Below are 19,730 nucleotides of genomic sequence, written 5' to 3' on the forward strand. Positions count from 1 at the left end.
ACCAACATATGCTACTCATTGTCAATACCACCATTTTGTGGGTATCACTTGCCGGAAGTTTTATGTATGTGGTAAACTGATAGTTCTTTTTGTTTGCTGTGAAATTGCTCTTTTCAAGTCTTGTGAGACATGTTGAAGTCCACATATTACCCATTTATTTTCTTTATTTATATTCTGATTATATAATAAAAGAGCATTTAAAAAGTTGTAACAAATATGTATTAACAAGTGTGCACATGTTTGAAGGAAAATATGGATTAAATCATTTTTCGATATTGAAATAAAATTATACTTATTCATGTATACATGTAGCAAGCATTAATGACTTTATTAAATAATTTTATACAGAGGAATCATAACTCTAAATCAAATAGTCTTTCAAATCTTCCATTATGAATTCATGGATTAGTGTCTAAAATTATAGCATATAAAATAAATGAAATATTATCAGATAGCACTATAGTTTGACTGCAGCATTTAATATTAATAAGATTTTTGGATTTGCTGCTTACAGTACTATGCAATCATAGCTAAACCAAACTATTCATTTGAGTTGATAACTGAGCAAAAGTAGAAATTTTTTAATTTCTTAAATAATGATAGAAATTAATGGTGATTTTGGCTATCAGGGAAGAGCTTATATTTCACTGTTAAAATGTAGAAGTACTTTCTCTTGAGAAAAGCATGAATTTAGCCTAGTCTGGGAAAAAAAATTCATTTTGCAAATATACCAGATTGAATTGGAAACACTGTTAGTGCTTCTCCAAAATTTAAAATATTAGTGAGATTTAAAATCTCTATTTATGAATTGTTGTAGAAGCCCACTAGGAAAGTCCTTCTGGGCAAGTTATTAGGTTCATTCCCAAATACTTCCTTGCCCTTCTCCTTGCTCTCTGGCTTCCCGCCAGTCCTGCTAGCACTACACACTGCTAGAAGCATGGAGGGGGGAAGACAAGAATCCAGGGGGTGGGTATTTCTCTCTCGTCTTCTTTTCTTTCTCTTTCTCTCCCCTGGTTGTGTTTTCTGGCTGTGGCTGCAACTCCTCCTGATTGTTGCCGGTCTTCTCTGGACAGGCTCTGTCCCCAGGCTCCCAGCTCAGTCCTTGCTTTGGTTTTAGCTCCTGCCAGGCAGCCCAGCTTCTGAGTTCTGCTAACATTCCGCATCCTCCCTGCATGCAGCCAGTCCTCGAGAAAGAAGCAGCTTCCTGCTGTGGCTAATCTCTGAATTGCCTTCCCATATCTTGCTTGCCTTCCTAGCCCTTTCATCAACAGTGTAATTAATTTCTCGTATTCAACTCTCTCTATTTGATATAGGGTATGTTTTCAGTTTGCCTGACCAGACCCTGAATCATATGGCATTCCTCCACTTTCCATTCATAGAATAGCAGGCTAAAAGGACTTTACATTAAGCAATGATGCAGTTTACTACTTTGGACAAACATACGCAAAGGCGGAGATATTTTACAAATATGTACATATGTGATGCTTCACTTAAATTCAGCCTGATATGACTTACTCCAACATCTTTCTTTTGGATTCTTCCTAAATTCAGTCACTTCCTACTCAAAGTCTCTATGTATAAAGATGTCAAAATAATGACTCTCAAATGCTGTTTTATGCATATGACTCCTTTGTTCAAGCATCTAGAGGCTATCTCTTTGGTGCTTTAGATCCAAACTCCTTAATCTATTTCTCACAGCTGTCCCGGAATCATTTTCCTCTTCCTGAATCTTTCTAGCCTTATATCCTATGTTATGCTCCGATGAAACCTATCTGTTCTGGTCAAACTCTCTTGCTTTCCATTCTTAACATTCAATTTCCTGTTTTCTACTGTTGTGTCTTCACTAGGGCAGCAGCACCCTTTCTTATCACATCTTTGACATTGATAATACCTTATAGAGAATAAGAATAATACCTTATCATCATTAACAATTCATCATTATAAGCATATGTAACTTCTCCAAATCTCCCTTTTTTTGAATATGGACATTTTCCACGATTCTAGTCTAAGCCCTATTGCCTTTTCATCTTAAACTCCTTTGGATGATCTCTTCTCTTCTGACAAGTTGAGCTTCAGTCTATGACCCCTGAATCTCAATATATAGTCTTTAGACTTTCTCCTGAGCTCCAAACTTTGTATTTCCAGCTGACTAAACATTTCTATCTGGTTGCTTTGCAGGCACATCAAACTTAGAATGTTCCAACTGAACTTACACTTTTTTCCCCAACATCTGCAAAGGCCTCCCCACTTTCCAACTTCCTTAGCTTTAACTTTTAACTAATACTGTCACTTCTTCTTCTTCTTCTTCTTTTTTTTTTTGAGATGGAGTCTCACTTTGTTGCCCAGGCTGGAGTGTACTGCCACAATCTTGGCTCACTGCAACCTCTGCCTCTTGGGTTCAAGTGATTCTCCTGCCTCAGCCTCCCGAGTAGCTGTGATTATAGGCATGCACCACCATGCCTGGCTAATTTTTGTATTTTTAGTAGAGATGGAGTTTCACTATGTTGGGCAGGCTGGTCTTGAACTCCTGACTTCAGGTGATCCACCTGCCTCAGCCTCCCAAAGTGCTAGGATTACAGGGGTGAGCCACCGCGCCCAGCCAATAATGTCACTTCTTAACTAGTTGTCTAAATTAGAAACCAGTGTTTCTTAATTTTTCCCCAAAGCTTACCATCCACCATCTATCACAAATCCGGAAAGATATCCCCAATCTTCCCTTCTTCATCATCTGTGTTGCCTCAGTCTTCTAGGAGGCCACTGCTGTAGACAATCTCTTCTACCTCATTTCCTGCCTGTCTTTTGGCTCATTAATGCTCCAGGAACCAAACTGGCTTTTTCTTAATTTCTAAAACACATCACTCTTGGTCTTATCTCAGAGATATCTGCATTTACTGTCCACCTTTTCTCTGAGTTCTTCCCAAAGTAACTTTTTTTCTCTTACCAATCCAATATAAATAGGTTCTCCCTTACCCAGTTATTCTCTATTACACAAGCCTGCTATTTATATCTTTGATTATACTTTATAACAATGTGCAAATATTTTGTCCATTTGGTGAGTCATTCATTATCTGTCTTCCTCACTAGAGTCTAAGCTTCATAGTCACTTTGTGCTCAGTTACATTTAGGTGTTGAAAAACTGCTGTTGCATTAGAAAATGAATGGTGGATTGAATGAACGAAGCAGGGGCTTCTGCCCATCTCCCAGGTCCTCTGCATTCCACCAAACACAAATCTGATCATGTTATTGTCCTGCTTAAAATCCTTTGGTGGTTTATAATTTTCTGCAATAGTCATTTAAATACTCAGCAAACTTTTTTGATGTTTACAATTGTGGGGAGAATAAGTGTTCAGAATCTTAAGTTTAAATTGAAACTGCAGGAATAGGTAGAAGAATGAACGCCATACCAGCACTTCCTAGCCCAGTGAGAGTTCAAAGCCATGAGCCATGGCCAGCCGCAGTGGTTCACACCTATAATCCCAGCACTTTGGGAGGCTGAGGCAGGCGGATCACTTGAAGTCAGGAGTTCAAGACCAGCCTGGTAAACATGGTGAAAACCTGTCTCTACTAAAAATACAAAGATTAGCCACGTGTGGTGGTGCACACTTGTAATCCCAGCTACTTGAGAGGCTGAGGCAGGAGAATTGCTTGAATGCAGGAGGCAGAGGCTGCAGTGAGCCAGGATTGCACCACCGCACTCCAGCCTGTGCAACAGAGCGGGACTCTGTCTCAAAAACAACAACAACAAAAAAACAACAACAAACCAGAAAGCCTTGAACCAATGTTGGTCAAATATCTAATGTTACAAATTCTATTACCAGGCAGACAGGGAAGTGAAGAAAGCACTGGACTATGATCCAGAGGTTCTGGTTTCTGATTCTGGCTGAACCAGTTTCATTGACTTTTCTAGTTCAGGTTCCTCATCTACAAACTGAGGATATTGTATCAGGTAATCTCCAAGGCCCCATTCAGCTCTGTAATTCTGTGATTCTCAGATACTAGATTAAATGTTTCAGGATTGTTTTTTGAGCAGCAGATGAAATAATATGTAGATTGTGAACTAGAATACACATCTTAACTTCAGTTTTGCTATGATCCTGGCACCCTCATTACAGAGCTAGTTACACTTTGTCTCCATAAGTTGTGTAGTTGAAGTGTAGTTTCTACGTATCATTTGAATTGTTTCACTTTGGAAGTAGTTTCAGACTCAATGGAAATAAGTGACATTTAGAAATGCTAGTAAATGGAAAAAAAGTTGAAGGAGGGCAATATATCTTGCCTACTATGTGTTGAGTGCTTTATGTGTGTTACACCTTAAAATAGAGTTATCATCCCATTTTACAAAAAAGGAAAGTGACATGTGCCTAAGATTACTTAGCTTATCACGGTGCATACCTGATTTAAACACTGAAACGTCCAGGGCCAAATCTCTCTCTACCTTCTGTCAATTACATGGATGCCCATTCACTTCCTCTCCAAGTAACAGGATATAAATGAGAGTCAGAAAGTGGTCTTCAATAAAGTAAGGAGAATTGAAAAGAGAACTCTTGGTTGCACCCTTACCTCAAAGCTATCTTTGGACAGTTGAGCTTGTTGGAGAGCACCCATGACCACTGCTATTGGCCCTCTTCCTAACAGTCTTCTACAGACGCCTAAAGGTGAAAGGACCTGGTCCTATCCAGAGTAGGGCCTATTCCTGTGCTTACCGTTAACGGGCCCCAGTGAGCCTCAGGGAAGGAGATCACACAATGAGGAAAACATCCAACTAATAATCAAAATTAACTAAATATAACAGCATCAGAACAGTTTCCTTGCTTTTGGTTGTTCATTTTATTTTTTTAAAGAGATGCTCATTTCATGATTCAGCTTCTTTTCAAGAAAACAAACTTAGGGAGAATATTAGTTTCTACAGAGTAGAATTCAATGTAAGAAGGGGTGATACAGCTGTATCATTTGTGAAGACTTGTGAGTCTTGCTTATAGGATAGGCAAAAAGATGGACCTTCCAAAAAGCCAGTGGCCCATAATATTCCCCTTAGGGTGAAGAGCATTGTTATTTGTGCATCCAGGAGAGCTACAGAAATAAATAACCAAAAATGTCAACAAATGAATGCCATGCAGTATTTAGAGACAAACAGCTCTAAAGAAGAATCCATTCTTGTCCAGTTAAACAATAACCCAGACCATTTGCTTTTAAGTATAAAAGAGAAAAAAATGAAAACTAATACCCATTTTTCTCTTTCTTTTTTTATGCAATCATTCTTGCACCTGCTTTCAGAAGGAAGCAAAGAATGCAATCTTTTATACTAATGCTCCAAGGGCTTTAGAAGTAAGGTAATTAGTAAAATAGATTCAATTTTTTTGTGATAAATAGTACTTGCTATAAATAATTCCTTGAAAAGTAAAAATATTTTGTTTAATAGTACAAAACATGAGACTCGATTACCGGTCAACTACAGATAAAATATCATTCTTCATTCAATGTACACCTGATAGTACCTGACATTTTAGTTACACTTCCTCAAGGTAGGGCGGTTTAATAATATTGATCAGGATTATTGTTCTTTCTCTGTATAACACTTATTTACTGGCTACTCCAGTACTTGGTAAGCTGTTGGATAACAAATGGAAAAATATCACATCACAGGCAATATTTATCCACCGAGCAGGCAAAACAAGAAAATGGAACCCAGGCTTAGGATCCTCTAGTGTTACTCAATCAAGGCAAATTATTTATTGTCTTCTGCCCAGGAGGTCCCATGGGGCATAAAATACTGATTTAGGAATTTGCTGGGCATGAATGACTGTGTGTTGCAATTGTGTTCTTTTTTTTTAATCCCTTGATAATATATGATAAATTGTTTCTATATATGCTGTGATGAGGCTGAATAACAAATTAAACCTGGCTATTTAATAAACGCAAAATGTAAACACTAAACTCTTCATACTAACTTAGGACTATAAAAGGTCACCCAGTGGTGTGCAGAATTGCACAATGCACTGATCACATCCTTGTCTAGAGTCATCTCTTCCTTCATCTCACAATGGCGTGGCCTCTGCTGCATCCCCTAGTTCCCGATTCTAATTTCCCAAGTGGAATTCGGAGAGCTGGAGTGTTCTTTATGGTTTGCTTGGAGATTCTCAAAGCCAGGACTTTGGGTGGGGGGTTCCAGATATTGGGAAGGAGCTGAAGCTGGGCTAAGGGGGAATTTGTGGAGAGGAGAAGGGAGCTATTCATGACCCAAGCAGCAGAAAATGAGTCTGGAGCAACTGTAAAGCAAAAAGCCATGAAGCAGGAAGGATGGCAACATGCAAAGTTATTTCATCAGTGGAAAATCTTTGCTCCATACCATTCTATAGGTCCATATAACACCCAATATTAAAAGTGAGGGCCACACATTAATGCATGGCACCAGTATCTATTTGTTAGTTTGATTTACTCATTGGTACTTCTCATGTAAGAAACGGCACTGCAGTTATGATGAAGACTGGAATCAGATGACCTGGGTTTTAAGCCAGCCTCTGCTACTTTCTAAGAATGAGATTTCAACCAAATCATTTAACCTCCTTTGGCCTCAGCTCCTCGTCTCTGAAAAGAGGATAAAGTGTCTCCTTTGAAGAGAGCTGGCCTGAGAATGGAGACCACACTGAGGGACAGATAGAGCCAAGAGCTGGAGAGAGCTAGCTGGCCCCTGAGGACATAGTTTGAGTTCCTGCTTTCAACCTTGTCTCAATGGAGTGCTCTCTGGATCTTCTGATTTTATGAGGCGATCAATTCTGCCCTTGGTTTATTTAAATACAAATTAGTTTGTATTGGATTTACAACCATTTACAACGGACTTGGTTTACATGATCCTCTTCGTTGCCACTGACCTTCTATACATAGAAGACAACCAATATATACTTACTGGATGTATGAATGAGCTAAAATTTATTTTTTTAAAAACCCTCTTGAAACCGATGAATTTAATCTCCTGTGCATTATCATACCATCCTAGGCAATTCAAGTTCTATTTAAGTGTGTCCACATAGGAGCAAATCCTTCTGCAGAGAAACACATGATGCAGCCCCGAGGGTCTTGCTGGATGAACTGGATGGCTAAGAAAACTGCAGGGAGAGACCAGAGATTGAGCTCGGAAGACCTGAGTTCTTTTCAACAGAACTAACACCATGGTCTGCTCAGTCTCTTGACCTCTCCGAGCACCATTCTTGATGCACAAGATGCGAAGAATAATATCTACCTACAGGGTAGTTGTTAAGCTCAAAGGAGCTCATTTACATGAGAGGTAAGAATGAAACAAATGTAGTTTGTTGGTTTCCCCCACATATTCCCATTTCAATTGGTGATGGATACACACCTGCCAAATCATGAGTCTAAAGGTGTTAACTTTTTTTTTCCTAATAAAATGCACAACGGCAGTCGCATTCCAGAAGGCTATGTGTCAACACACGCGATCATGTCTGGGTCTTGGGTGTGACCTTTGGCCGAATACTCAGCGTCCTCGAGGGTCTGTAAAAGGAAAAGTTTCCACCGCCGCGTTCTCTCCAAGGTTCCCTTCAGCTCTGCTATCCCAGGGCTCCTCAGGGCAGCGGCAAGGGCTGTGCTTAAGGCGAGTTCCCCAGGTGATGGGAATGCCCACTTAAGTTTGAGGAGCACTGGTTTAGAACTTGTTTGAGGGAACGTCTTAAAAAATGCTGCTCACCTAAGTGTGATTTTTGATCCATTAAGGCCCGCCTCTCTTAGGCTCCTCGGGCCACGCTTGCATCTCAGCACCTGGCAGCCTCGCCCCTTGGGTGTTTTTGGCGGGCGTGACGAGAAGCACCTGCTCCTGGACTCCTTTTGCATCTTGCTGCAGTCCCCTCCTGTGAAAGGTGCAGCTCTGCAGTCTCCTCGCTCTTCCCTCGGGTGTTCTTTCTGAGATCCGGTTTCAATCCCCGAGTGTGTAGCCCTCGGATCGCCTTACAACTCCCCAGAGCTCCGTGTGCATGCGTGCGAGAGGGAGAGAGACAGGCAGAGACCCAGGTGATGAGACGAGGCTCCCGGGCTCCAGTTACCGGCCCGCAGGGCCGGGGCACGGCGTCGCCCAGCGCGCGGCGGGGCCCGGGAGCGCCGCGGCCCCTTTAAGAGCCGGGCCCAGGCCGGCCCCGGGACCGCGGGAGCCCAGAGCGCGGGCGCCGCGGAGGAGTTGGGAGCCGGCGCAAAAGTTTCCTCCCAACTCCGGCCCCGCGCGACGCCGCCGCCGCCCACTCCAGCTCGGGGCCTGGGGCCGGCCCTGCCACCACCACCAGGGCCAGGGCCACGGCCAGCGACAGGGCAGGGCCGGCAGTTCCGCTTTGGTGGGCGCGGAGCAGCCGCCTGGGCCAGGCAGGAGTAGGAGCAGGAGCTGGAGGAGGAGGAGGAGGAGCCGGGCCGCGGAGCCGCCGCGTCCCGGGCCGCCGGGCACCTGGGAGGTAACCCCTCTCCACGGCCGCTCCTCCCCGATTCCCGCCACCTGCCCGGGTGAAAGGGGCGCTGCTGCGAGCCCCCGGGCCTCAGGGTGCTCCGGGGAGCGGCGCCCCGGGTCTCCGGGCCCACCCGCCCCGGGCCCCGGGCGTCCTCCGAGAGTAGGGGCTGCGCCCGCGGGGTCAGACACCTGTTCGGCCCGGCCCGGCGTGGTCGCCGGGGGCCAGGATGAAAGTGACCGTGTGCTTCGGCAGGACGGGCATCGTGGTGCCCTGCAAGGAGGGCCAGCTGCGCGTGGGCGAGCTCACCCAGCAGGCGCTGCAGCGGTACCTGAAGACCCGGGAGAAGGTGAGCGCGGCGCGGAGGAGGGGGGCGCGGCTGCAGTCAAGGCACCTGCCAGGTGCGACCCGGCGGCCACACTCAGGGAGGATGCAGAAAACCCAGGGGATTATGGGGCACTGCCTGTAGCTGAAGTTGTTGTCGATTGCTAAGAGTAGTCATCTGGGTGTCTTTGGGCATTTGTGGGCCTTGAGCTCCGAGGGTCGTGGGTGGACCCGCAGCATTGGATTCTCTTGGGAGCTCCTTAGAACTGCACAATACGGGGACTTACTCCAAACCCACCGACTCAGGATCTGCTCTTTAAGGAGACCCCCAGGTGATTGGAATGCCCACTGAAGTTTGAGGAGCACTGGTTTAGAACTTGTTTGAGGGAACGTCTTAGAAAGTGCTGCTCACCTAAGTGTGATTTTTGACCCATTAAGGCCCGCCTCACTTAGGCTCCTTGGAGTTAGAAAGTTGACTGTGCAAGTGACACATACTCGGAAGTTAACAACTGATGGGGCCTTTGGAGTTTCAGCCATGTGAGCTGCCCTGTCTCAGTAACTTGGGCAGGAACTCAGGTGGGAGAACGCTGTTTGCTTAGCCAACCTGTCTACATTTTGAGTGTTTTCAGTTTGTCACAGATTCTATGAGCATTTACTATGTGTGTGGGCTGTTGTCAGGTCCTGAGTGATTATTAAAATGAGAAAGACGTCCCTAGCTCTGTAGCTGAAGTCAGGAACAAGTAGAAATTAAGTGACAGTTGTTTTAAAGCGTTCAATACATGTTGAGAAAATATCTGGCAGTAGAACTTACGCCAAGTATTTGGGTAACATTGGGCCTCTGGGACTTCCTCAATGAAACTTTTAAATGAAGGCATTGAATAACCTTTTAATTTTTTGAATCTTCACATGGAACATTTTGTATGTCCCAAATCTTCCTCAAACAGGGCAAGTCACAAATTCTTGTTTTAGGGGTCAATTGTTCTCTTAATATTTGATCTCATGCCATGTGACTAAAATAGTGGGTTGGTCAATCTAGTGATAGAAAAATGTAAGTTTTCATTTCCTTTAACTTCTTATCGGTTATCCAAAGCATAAAAGTAATTGTTTCTTACAAGTATATAGCCTAGGGGTTTAAGAAAATACTTGCAACTTCTTTGCCTCCATTAAGAATTATTATACAGAAAAAAAAAATTCAGCTCTGGATAAATACGTGTATATTGCTTTGGATTCTCAAGAACTGGAGGAGAGTACAATGAAAGGTCTATTAATATATTAAATATAACCCCTAAAGATGAACTCTTTACTGATGGAATTGAGGTAGAGGAGGGAAAATATTAAAGTGGCTTAGAAAGCTAAGTGAAAATCTGCAATGTGTGCATGTGTGTGCGGGTGTGTGTGTTTGCCATTGTTAAAATAGTGTTTGCTGTTTAAATCATGTAATTGAGTTAACTGAGATTTAAACAAGTAACCGATTTTCTTTTAAATCGTATTTCACTAACTTTTGAAAGTGAGCTAAGGTTAATAGTAACAACATTACTCCAGACAGATTGAAATAGATCTTACTGAAGGATTGTCTTACAGAATTGAAGTTACCTTTTAACTATTAAATAATTTATGCCCTCAAATCTTGTATATTTGGAAGTTTAGTACAGGAGGCTGTCCAAGTAAGAGAGAAACTACAAGCTTGTAAATAACATGAAGAGAACTAACCAGCTGATATTTAATGCACTATAATTTGATCTTAAAAGGTGTTAAAAAGCTATTGATATTCTGGACTGGAAACGTAACTTACCACAGAACAATGTAATTGCATTGATCAGTTTACTATTATTACCAGACTTATATTTTTCTGTTTACATTTATATATTAGTGAATGTGACATTTAAAGGTCACCTGCAGCGTATGAATCCTTCCTCTTTTTTTCACTTTTGAAATTTCATTTTAAGAAGTAAGTGATGATTATTTCCCCTCCCCAAGTATTCTTCTCCCATAGTTTCATTTTAAATAATATTGTAATCCTAACAAGATTTAACTAATATTAAATGGTATTCGTAATGGCACTAAAAGGTCAATAAATATTCTAACAAATTCCATGCTTTTATTTTTTTCAATGGGAAAAGGCCAGAAATGTCAAAATTCAATTTGAAAAACAATATGTAATAAGTTCACTTTCTGTAAATCAGTGAAAGACACCTAAAAGGTTTGTATCCCTGGACAGCAAGGTCTTAAGCCCTGCACTTCGTAATAATAATCACACTAACAAATAACATGTATTGTGCTTATTCTGTGCAGGGGCCCTGTTTTAGGAGCTTTATGCTTATGACTTATTTCTCCCAACGACCTTAGGAGGTAGGTACTGTTATTATCCCGATTTACAAATCGGGGGAAAAAGAGACACAGACATGACAAGTAAGTGGTAGATTTGGGTTTAGAAACCAGGAACTGTGTCTCTAGATGTTTGCTCTCAGCCATTAACTGCATAGCCTAGTACTATATATGTTGTTATGAATTGGAATTTATCCATATTATTTTTAATTCTTGTTTTAAAAAGACATTTCTATCTACAACTGCCATATCACATCAACCTAAAAATAGCAATTTTGCTTCTTGAATAGTGATGGGACATCCACAAGTTTCTCTTAATTATATATTTTATGAGGTCTACATGTAGAAAATCCAGTTTCTGAGGCAAATATTGTAGGATTTACAAATCATCTGTGGAAAATATTCCTCAGTCTAACTACAAATGGGAAAATGGGCAAGATCTTAGACATCCAGGTGGGGAGTGCTATAAAGAAACAAATTTGGTGGGAACATGAATGTAAAGTAAGTACTATTTTCTGAGGCACTGAGTCATTTAGATGGGAGAAAGATGGGTTTCAAGATTGAGGATGGAAGGTGAGGTTTCTAAAGTTTGGAAAGTAAGTGAAGCCCAAGGATACCATTCTAGATTTCATGCACAGCATCTGAGAAGTAACCACTGCTTGTTGAGAACAAAGAATACGTATTTGTGGAATGTTGGGAGCCCCCTGAATCAATATCAGATAAGGCCAGAGGTTGGTGCAATCCTGAAGATACAGGGGGAGCTTTTGAGAAGGCTTTATTTACCTTCTGAAGTCTGGGCCTTTGAGGTTCCTGCCGCCATTCGATGAACTCCATTGGAAAGGTGGTGGACTGAGAGGTGAGAACTGTGGGATTGCTTATCTCTGAATCCTGACACTTTATCAGTGTCCCAGCCTCCAAATCCAATTTAGTGAAGTTGTTAGTGGAGAAGTGATTGTCTTCTTATGTGCTCATGGTGGGGATCATTGAGTAATTAGTTAAATTTATCATCAAAATTATGTGTCACAGGTGAATGGGTAATTGAGCTGTGTCCTGCAGGGACTCTCAACCCTGGCTGAACATCAGTCACCTCTAATTTTCACATTTAACATTTTAAACATTAGAAATACCTGTGTCCCTTTCTCCAAGATTCTCATTCATTGGGTTAGGAGTGGGTCCTGGGCATAGGTATTTTAAAGAGCACTCCAGGTGATTTTGATGCCCAGCCAAGGTTGAGAATCACTAATCTACTCTTCTAATTTTTTCATGCTGCTGAACTCATTGGATTTTAAACTCTTTCGATGGCAGATACTGTGTCTTAGATATCTATGCACCAACCTGTTATTATGCACAATACGTGTTATTCGTTAATGGGATTATTATTACGAAGTACAGGGCTTAAAACCTTGCCATCCAGGGATTCAAACCTTTTAAGCATCTTTCACTGATTTACAGAAAGTGAATTTATTACACATTGTTTTTCAAATTGTATTTTGACATTTCTGGCCTTTTCTCATTAAAAAACAACAACAACAAATAAAAGTATGGAATTTGTCAGAGTATTTATTGACCTTTTAGTGCCATTAGAAATACTCCTACTCCTACCCTCTACTCCTACCCTTAGAGAATTCTTCCTATAGAAGCTGCTTAAATAATTGCTTAAAGTGAACATTCATTTTATATAGACAATTGTCCCTTAGTATCCACAGGGGATTGGTTCCAGGACTTCCCTTGGATACCAAAATCTGCAGATGCTCAAGTTCCTGATATAAACTGCTGCAGTGTTTGCATGTAATCTACACACATCTTCCTGTATATTTTAAGTCATCTCTAGATTATTTATAATACTTAATACAATGTAAAAGCTATTTAAAAGTTGTTACACTATACTGTTTAAGGAATAGTGACAAGAAAGTTGTGTGTATTTGTCCAGTACAGATAGTTTTTTTCCTAAATATTTTTGATCTGTGGTTGGTTGAATCCACAGATGCAGAATGCATGGATGTGGAGGGCCGACTGTGTGTGTGTGTGTGTGTGTATTCACTGAGGATGAAGTGAATAAGGGAAAGACTTGTCTAGTAATGAGGACGTATAGTGTGTTCAGGGGTTGGAATGAATGAGAAATAAGAGCATTGAATTCATGGGATAGCAGGCCTGCTGGAATTTACAAAGGCCAATTTGTGGATCTGACTGTATATGTGAGTACTCTTTTTTAAAAAGGAAAAATTATATTTGATAGTGTTTTCAAGATGAATGTTTTCTGTATTCAGATATTTTGAATAATAAGTTTGTTTTACAAGTTGAGGCAGCTTCCCAGAACTGGGAATAGTCTGATTAGACTAACAATTCCATTCCCTGATTAACTATGGGATCAGAATCTAAGAGAGTTTGTGTAGTAACAAGAATCTGGTATGGTAATGTGTGGGAGTAGCCTGGAGGAATAGGCTAGAACTCTTGAATTTTTAAACTTTTCAGGCTTTGATGCCTTGTTACCTAAATAGATTTTAAGGTTCTTGTATACACAAGCTAGGCCCAGACTGGATTCCTCAAATGCTTTTCAATTTATTGGGCACTGACTTACTTGAGTGCTTTATTTCCTATTCAGACCTCACTTCTTTACAGCATGTGGACAGAACTGACTCGCCATCAGCATTACACATGCTTCCAACTTGGTTTTGGTTCTGCTACTCAGCTTGCAATGAGCAGCTTCTAAGTTTGCAAACAGAGGGCTCTTGGGCCTGCTGTGACCCACAGACATATTTTCGTAGGTCTGCTCAGTGTTATATTTTGACTTAGTTGTCAGCGTTTAAATATTTTGAGATTTCATGCAAAACTCCAGATTCCTATCTTCTTTGGGGGAAAAGCAAATCAGAAGCTCTGACAATGCTGGGCTTTACTTTCCCACATAGCAACCATCAGTTGGAGCTGAGACACCTCTGTTCTCTTTAGAAATAATTATTAATGCTCCAGTCTCCATTATTGCTTCCCTAACAGTGAGGATAAGTTATTGTCATGTTTGATTGTTTTACTCTGTGCTTATTTTCTCACTTACGGCCTTAATGCATTGTTGCTATTTGCCTGGCCTGCTTGTGGGCATTTGAGTTTGTGCTCCTGGACCTTCTCTCCCCTCTCTCCTCTTTCTCTTCCTCTCTCTCTCACATACACATCCCCACACACCCTGTGTGTATAATCCATGCACATAGGGTTTGCTGAACCGGGTTTGGCTGGTTATCTGAACTGAGTTAATTGCCCTGTGCGCAACTGGGAGCCACAGCCCTGATTTGTAGCTTAAGGCCCAATGCTTAATCAAGTGGCTTAGTTAACCAGGAATTCATTCCCAGGGTGTTCTGTGCCACAGATTCCCTTTGAAGAAGTTGGGCAAATGGTAATGTCAGATTTTTTGAGACTATTTTCTGAGTGTACTGTTAAAGACATCTGAGGAGTGTGTTAACCATTCAGAACTTTGGGCCTCTCTTGGAAAATCTGAAGCAATGTAGTGCAATAGAACTTTCTCGGATGAAGAGATGTTCTAGATTTGCACCTTTCAATAGGGCAGCCACTAGACACATGTGATTGTTAAGTATTTGAAATGTGCCTAGTGCAACTGAGGAACTGAATTTTAAATTTTAATTTACTTAAATGTAAATCGCCACAAATGGCTTGCCTTAATGGACAGTTCAGGTCCAATGTTCTTCTGATGGGTTCTGTCAGCTGCTTTTGGAAACCACTGGCTTAAAGACCAGATCCCAGGCAGTCCTTAACTTGACATTGCTACTCAGTTCTGTTGAGAACTTTGCATTAGAAAGGGATCTTCAGCTACTCTTTGGTATCCACAGGTGGTAGAGAGAGCCTTTAAACCTTAAATGCTGCACCTAGACACTAGCACAAAAACTAGCTGGGTTGGAGAGTAAACCCAGGTCGGCCTCAGTTTTATACCTTTGGTGCAACAGGCTGAGGATGTACATCCTCTGTCTCTGGTACTGGGCGGAGAGTGGGCCAACGAGGAGCAGTGAACAAAAATCTGGGTCATTTTTAGTGAGATTTAGATGCTTCTCGACTGATAGAAATACTAAACATCTTCAGTTTAAGTCCCAGCTATTTATCTTTGTTTTTATTGCATTGGCTTTTGGGTTCTTGGTCATGAAATCCTTGCCTAAGCCAGTGTCTAGAAGGATTTTTCCAATGTTATCTTCCAGAATTTTATAGTTTCAGGTCTTAGATTTAAATCCTTGATCCACTTTGAGTTGATTTTTGTGTAAGGTGAGAGATCAGGATCCAGTTTCATTCTGCTACATGTGGCTTGCCAATTATCCCAGCACCATTTGTTGAATAGGGTGTCCTTTCCCCAATTAATGTTTTTGTTTGCTTTCTTGAAGATCAGTTGGCTCTACGTATTTGGGTTATTTCTGGGTTCTCTATTCTGTTCCAATGGTCTATGGGCCTATTTTAATACTAGTACCGTGCTGCTTGGTGACTACGGTCTTATAGTATAGTTTGAAATCAGAGCTTTTCCATGCCAAAAGGAACGGTCAGCAGTGTAAACAGACAACCCACAGAGTGGGAGAAAATCTTTGCAATCTATACATCTGACAAAGGACTGATATCTAGAATCTACAATGAATTCAAACAAATTAGCAAGAAAAAAACCAAACAATCCCATCAAAAAGAAGGCTAAGGACATGAATAGACAATTCTCAAAACAATTTTCAAAAGAACATACAGAAATGGCCAACAAACATGAAAAAATGCTCAACATCACTAATGATCAGGGAAATGTAAATCAAATTACAATGCGATACCACCTCACTCTTGCAAGAATGACCATCATCAAAAAAATTAAAAAAGTTAGATGTTGGTGTGGATATGGTGAACAGGGAACAACACTTCTACACTGCTGGTTGGAATGTAAACTAGTACAATCGCTATGGAAAACAGTGCGGAGATTCCTTAAAGAACTAAAAGTAGAACTACCATTTGATCCAGCAATCCTGCTACTGGGATCTACCAAGAGGAAAATAAGTCATTGTATGAAAAAGATATTTGCACATGCATGTTTAGCAGCACAGTTTACAACTGCAAAAACGTGGAACCAACACAAATGCCCATCAGTCAACGAGTGGGTAAAGAAACAGTATATACACACATATACATATACATACACACACAATGGAATATGCCTCAGCCATAAAAAAAGAGTTAATTAATGGCATTTGCAGCAACCTGGATGAGATTGGAGCCTATTATGCTAAGTGAAGTAACTCAGGAGTGGAAACCTAAACATTGTATGTTCTCACTCATAAGTGGGAGTTCTCACTCATGAGTATGCAAAGGCATAAGAATGACACAAAGGACTTCGGGGACTCAGGGAGAAAGGGTGGGAAGGGCACAAGGGATAAAAGACCACAAATTTGGTGCTGTGCGTACTGCTCAGGTGATGGATGCACCAAAATCTCACAAATCACCACTAAAGAACTTAGTCATGTAATGAATCACCACCTGTCCCCCAATAATTTATGGACATAAAAAAATTTAAAAAATACTAAACATCTTAAGCACATGCTTCCTGGAACCTACACTCTTCTGACTTTTTTCCTATATATTGTCCATTCTCAGGCTCTTTGGCTGGTTCCTTCTTTCCTCCTCCACCTCTTAGTGCTGCAGTACCCCAGGACTCAATTCTTAAAATCTCCCCATCTCTCTCTACTTACAGTAATATGGTTCCAAATATCACTGGGGTAGCTCCAGCCCAGATGTCTTCCCTGAACTGCCAGCTCTATATACAGCTGTCTTCTTGACCCTTTGCCTGGACATCTGGTAGGCATCTCACACTTATAGCATGTGCCCAAATCAATTCCTAATCCCCAACTCCAAATCAAGTCCTCCTACAATCTAAGCATGTCATTAAATGGCAAGGCCATCTTTCTAGCTGTCCTGCCAGAAATGCTTGTCATCACCCTTGACCAATGTTTTTCTCTCATGATCCACATACAGTCAGTCTGCAAATCTGGTTGGCTCTGCTCTCATACTAGATTTGGAATCTGACAACTTTTCAGTCTCTTTCCTGTTGGTATACTGGAGCTTGTTTTTTATTATGTTTTTCTTTAGATAGACTTTAGTGTCTCCATTTCTGACTCCAAGACTCCCACATTACTGTCTCTCCTTAACACAAAAGCTAGAGTGATAATTAAAAATTCTAGTCATGTAATTCTTCTACTGAAGATCTTCTGATGGCTCACATCTCTCCTAAATGGCCTTTGAAGTGCTACATGATCTGACTATCTGTGCAGAAAAAAGTTAACATAGCAGGCCTGAGACTACTATCCTTAGAAAGCCTGCTTGCGAAGCTAGGCCTTGGCTGGTGGCATCTGGAAAGTCAGATTTGTGGAGGGCTACCACCATTCCCTTATCGGAATGGCTCACTGTGCAAAACTGTTTCTGCAAACAATATGGCTTATGCTGAACACCTGGTCTTTTTCTGGGAGTCTGGAATTTTTGTACATGCTAAGCAGAAGGTGCCTATGTGATCAGTCCACAGTAAAAACCTTGAGTGTTGGGTCACTAATGAGTGCTCCTGGTAGGCAACATTTCACACATGTGGTAAGAACTCACTGCTGCGGGAATTAAGCAAGTCCTCTCCACTAAGGGAAGACCCTTGGAAGCTTGTGTCTGGTTTCCTCCAGACTTCACCCTGAATGCCAGTTTCTTTTGCTGATTTGGCTTTGTATTTTTTCACTAATTATATCCACAAAGGGCCTGGCACAGTGGCTCACACCTGTAATCCTAGCACTTTGGGGGGCTGAGGTGGGTGAATCACCTGAGCTCAGGAGTTCAAGATCAGCCTGGGCAACATGGCGAAACCCTGTCTCTACTGAAAATACAAAAATTAGCCGGGCGTGGTGGCACACACCTGTAATCCCAGATACTTGGGAGGCTGAGGCAGGAGAATTGCATAAACCTGGGAGGTGGAGATTGCAGTGAGCCGAGATTGCATCACTGCACTCTAGCCTGGGCAACAGAGTGAGACGCTGTCTTAAAAAAATTTGATATCCATGAGCATGGTATATGCTGAGTTCCTTGAGTTATCTTGGTGAATCATTGAACCTGGAAGGTCTTGGGGACTCCAGCACCCTGTCTCTTACTTCTCTGACCTCATCATCTACCACACAGCCTTCTGTGCTCCTGCCTCAGTCATGCTGATCTCTTGTCATGTTATACAAGTGTGCCAGACAGACTCTTACTTCGTGCTATTTTCTCTCTTCCTAAAATATTTTCTTTCAGTTATCCACCTATCTGCTTCTTTCATAATTTCCATCTGAAATAATTGTTTTCTTCTTCAGGAAACCTTCCTGACCACCCTACTTATAATTATAACCTTCTGACCACCCTTTCTATTGCCATTCCCTGATTTAGTTCTATCTGCAGACCTCATTCTTCCTACCATACCACTTACTTTAACTGTATTTCTTGTCTCCACCACTAGAATATTAACTTCAATAAAGGTAGAGATAGCTGTCTCTTTTGTTCATGTCTGAACCCTTAGCTCCTAGAAGAGCACCAGGTCATAGTAGAGTATCAGTAAGTTCTTTTCAAAGAAGTCATTCTTTTACCATGCATCCATCACCACCTGTTGCAGCTATCTCTTGTATTTATTTACAAACTATCACCAAAATATAGTAGCTGAAAATACCACTCAACATCATGATTGTGTAGGTCAGGAATTTGGACCAAGCACAAGGGGGAAGTTTCTGTGTGATGTTTTCTAGGTCTGGGATGCTCAAGATGGCATCTTCACTCGCATGTCTGGTGCCTCAGCTAGAATGGCTCTACTAGCTGTGAAGATAAAGCAACCACTCTCTGCTTTGATGAGTTTCATGGCCTCCCGGATGATGAGGCACACACGTGAATAAGCCAGTTTTGCTTTAGTGGTATGTTTGCAGGGATACAATATAGACAAATAATGACCTTTGAAAGAGAAGACACTGAAGCTGTTTTGAAAGATGATGAGGAATTTTCCAGGAGAAAAGTGAGATAAGACCTTCTAGGTGGAGGGAAGAAAGTGGTTGAGGGAGTTGTGAAAAGTTGAGCGTAGCCTGAAGAGGAGTGGGTGTACACACTAATTTGGACCAGATGGTGATGGTCCTTGGGTGCTGCCCTAAGGGATTTTCATGCTGTCTTAATGTAGCTCTCCATTTTATTACCAATATACTCACATTTTGCTTAATTTGCATGAGTCTAAAATGTGTATAAACTTAAAATGGAGCATTTTCAGAAAATAGGGGAATAAATGATCTAACTTTGTAGTATGTCTGTTAAGGCCTCATCACTCGGTTATGCTGGTTTTCACACCTTCCCCTGCAAAACTGTTTTCAACAAAATTATCAAGATCTAGTAGCTAAAGTCCATGGTTACCTTCTACTTCTTGTTTTTGATGATGTCCCACCTTTTAAAACTCTCTACCCATGGGCTTTTCAGGATTTTTTTTTTTTTTTTTTGAGATGGAGTTTTGCTCTGTCACCCAGGGGATTTTCAGGATTTTTAAACATCTGTCTTCTTTTAGGCTTCACAGATGTCCTCTCTACCATCTTCTTGTATGTTGGTACACTGGGGTTCTGGCCTTTTCCTCCATGGGATCTCATTCACCGCATG

General features: G+C 41.4%; 1 protein-coding gene across 5 annotated transcripts in view; it reads left to right on the forward strand.

The window, feature by feature from the left end:
* The first annotated feature begins 8,159 nt into the window (after positions 1 to 8,159).
* PARD3B (par-3 family cell polarity regulator beta) overlaps positions 8,160 to 19,730 on the forward strand; it is a 1,095,296-nt gene continuing 1,083,725 nt past the window's right edge. For all 5 annotated transcript variants that reach the window (XR_001484068.4, XM_005574020.5, XM_005574021.5 and 2 more), the window contains exon 1: positions 8,160 to 8,787. Coding sequence is in view for 4 of the 5 variants with exons in the window: in XM_005574020.5 (XP_005574077.3) it covers positions 8,668 to 8,787 (120 nt within the window). In the remaining variant the exon portion in view is untranslated. The remainder of the gene's footprint in view (positions 8,788 to 19,730) is intronic.

This window comes from Macaca fascicularis, chromosome 12, assembly GCF_037993035.2.
Source record: "Macaca fascicularis isolate 582-1 chromosome 12, T2T-MFA8v1.1".
NCBI classification, from domain to species: Eukaryota; Metazoa; Chordata; class Mammalia; order Primates; family Cercopithecidae; genus Macaca; species Macaca fascicularis.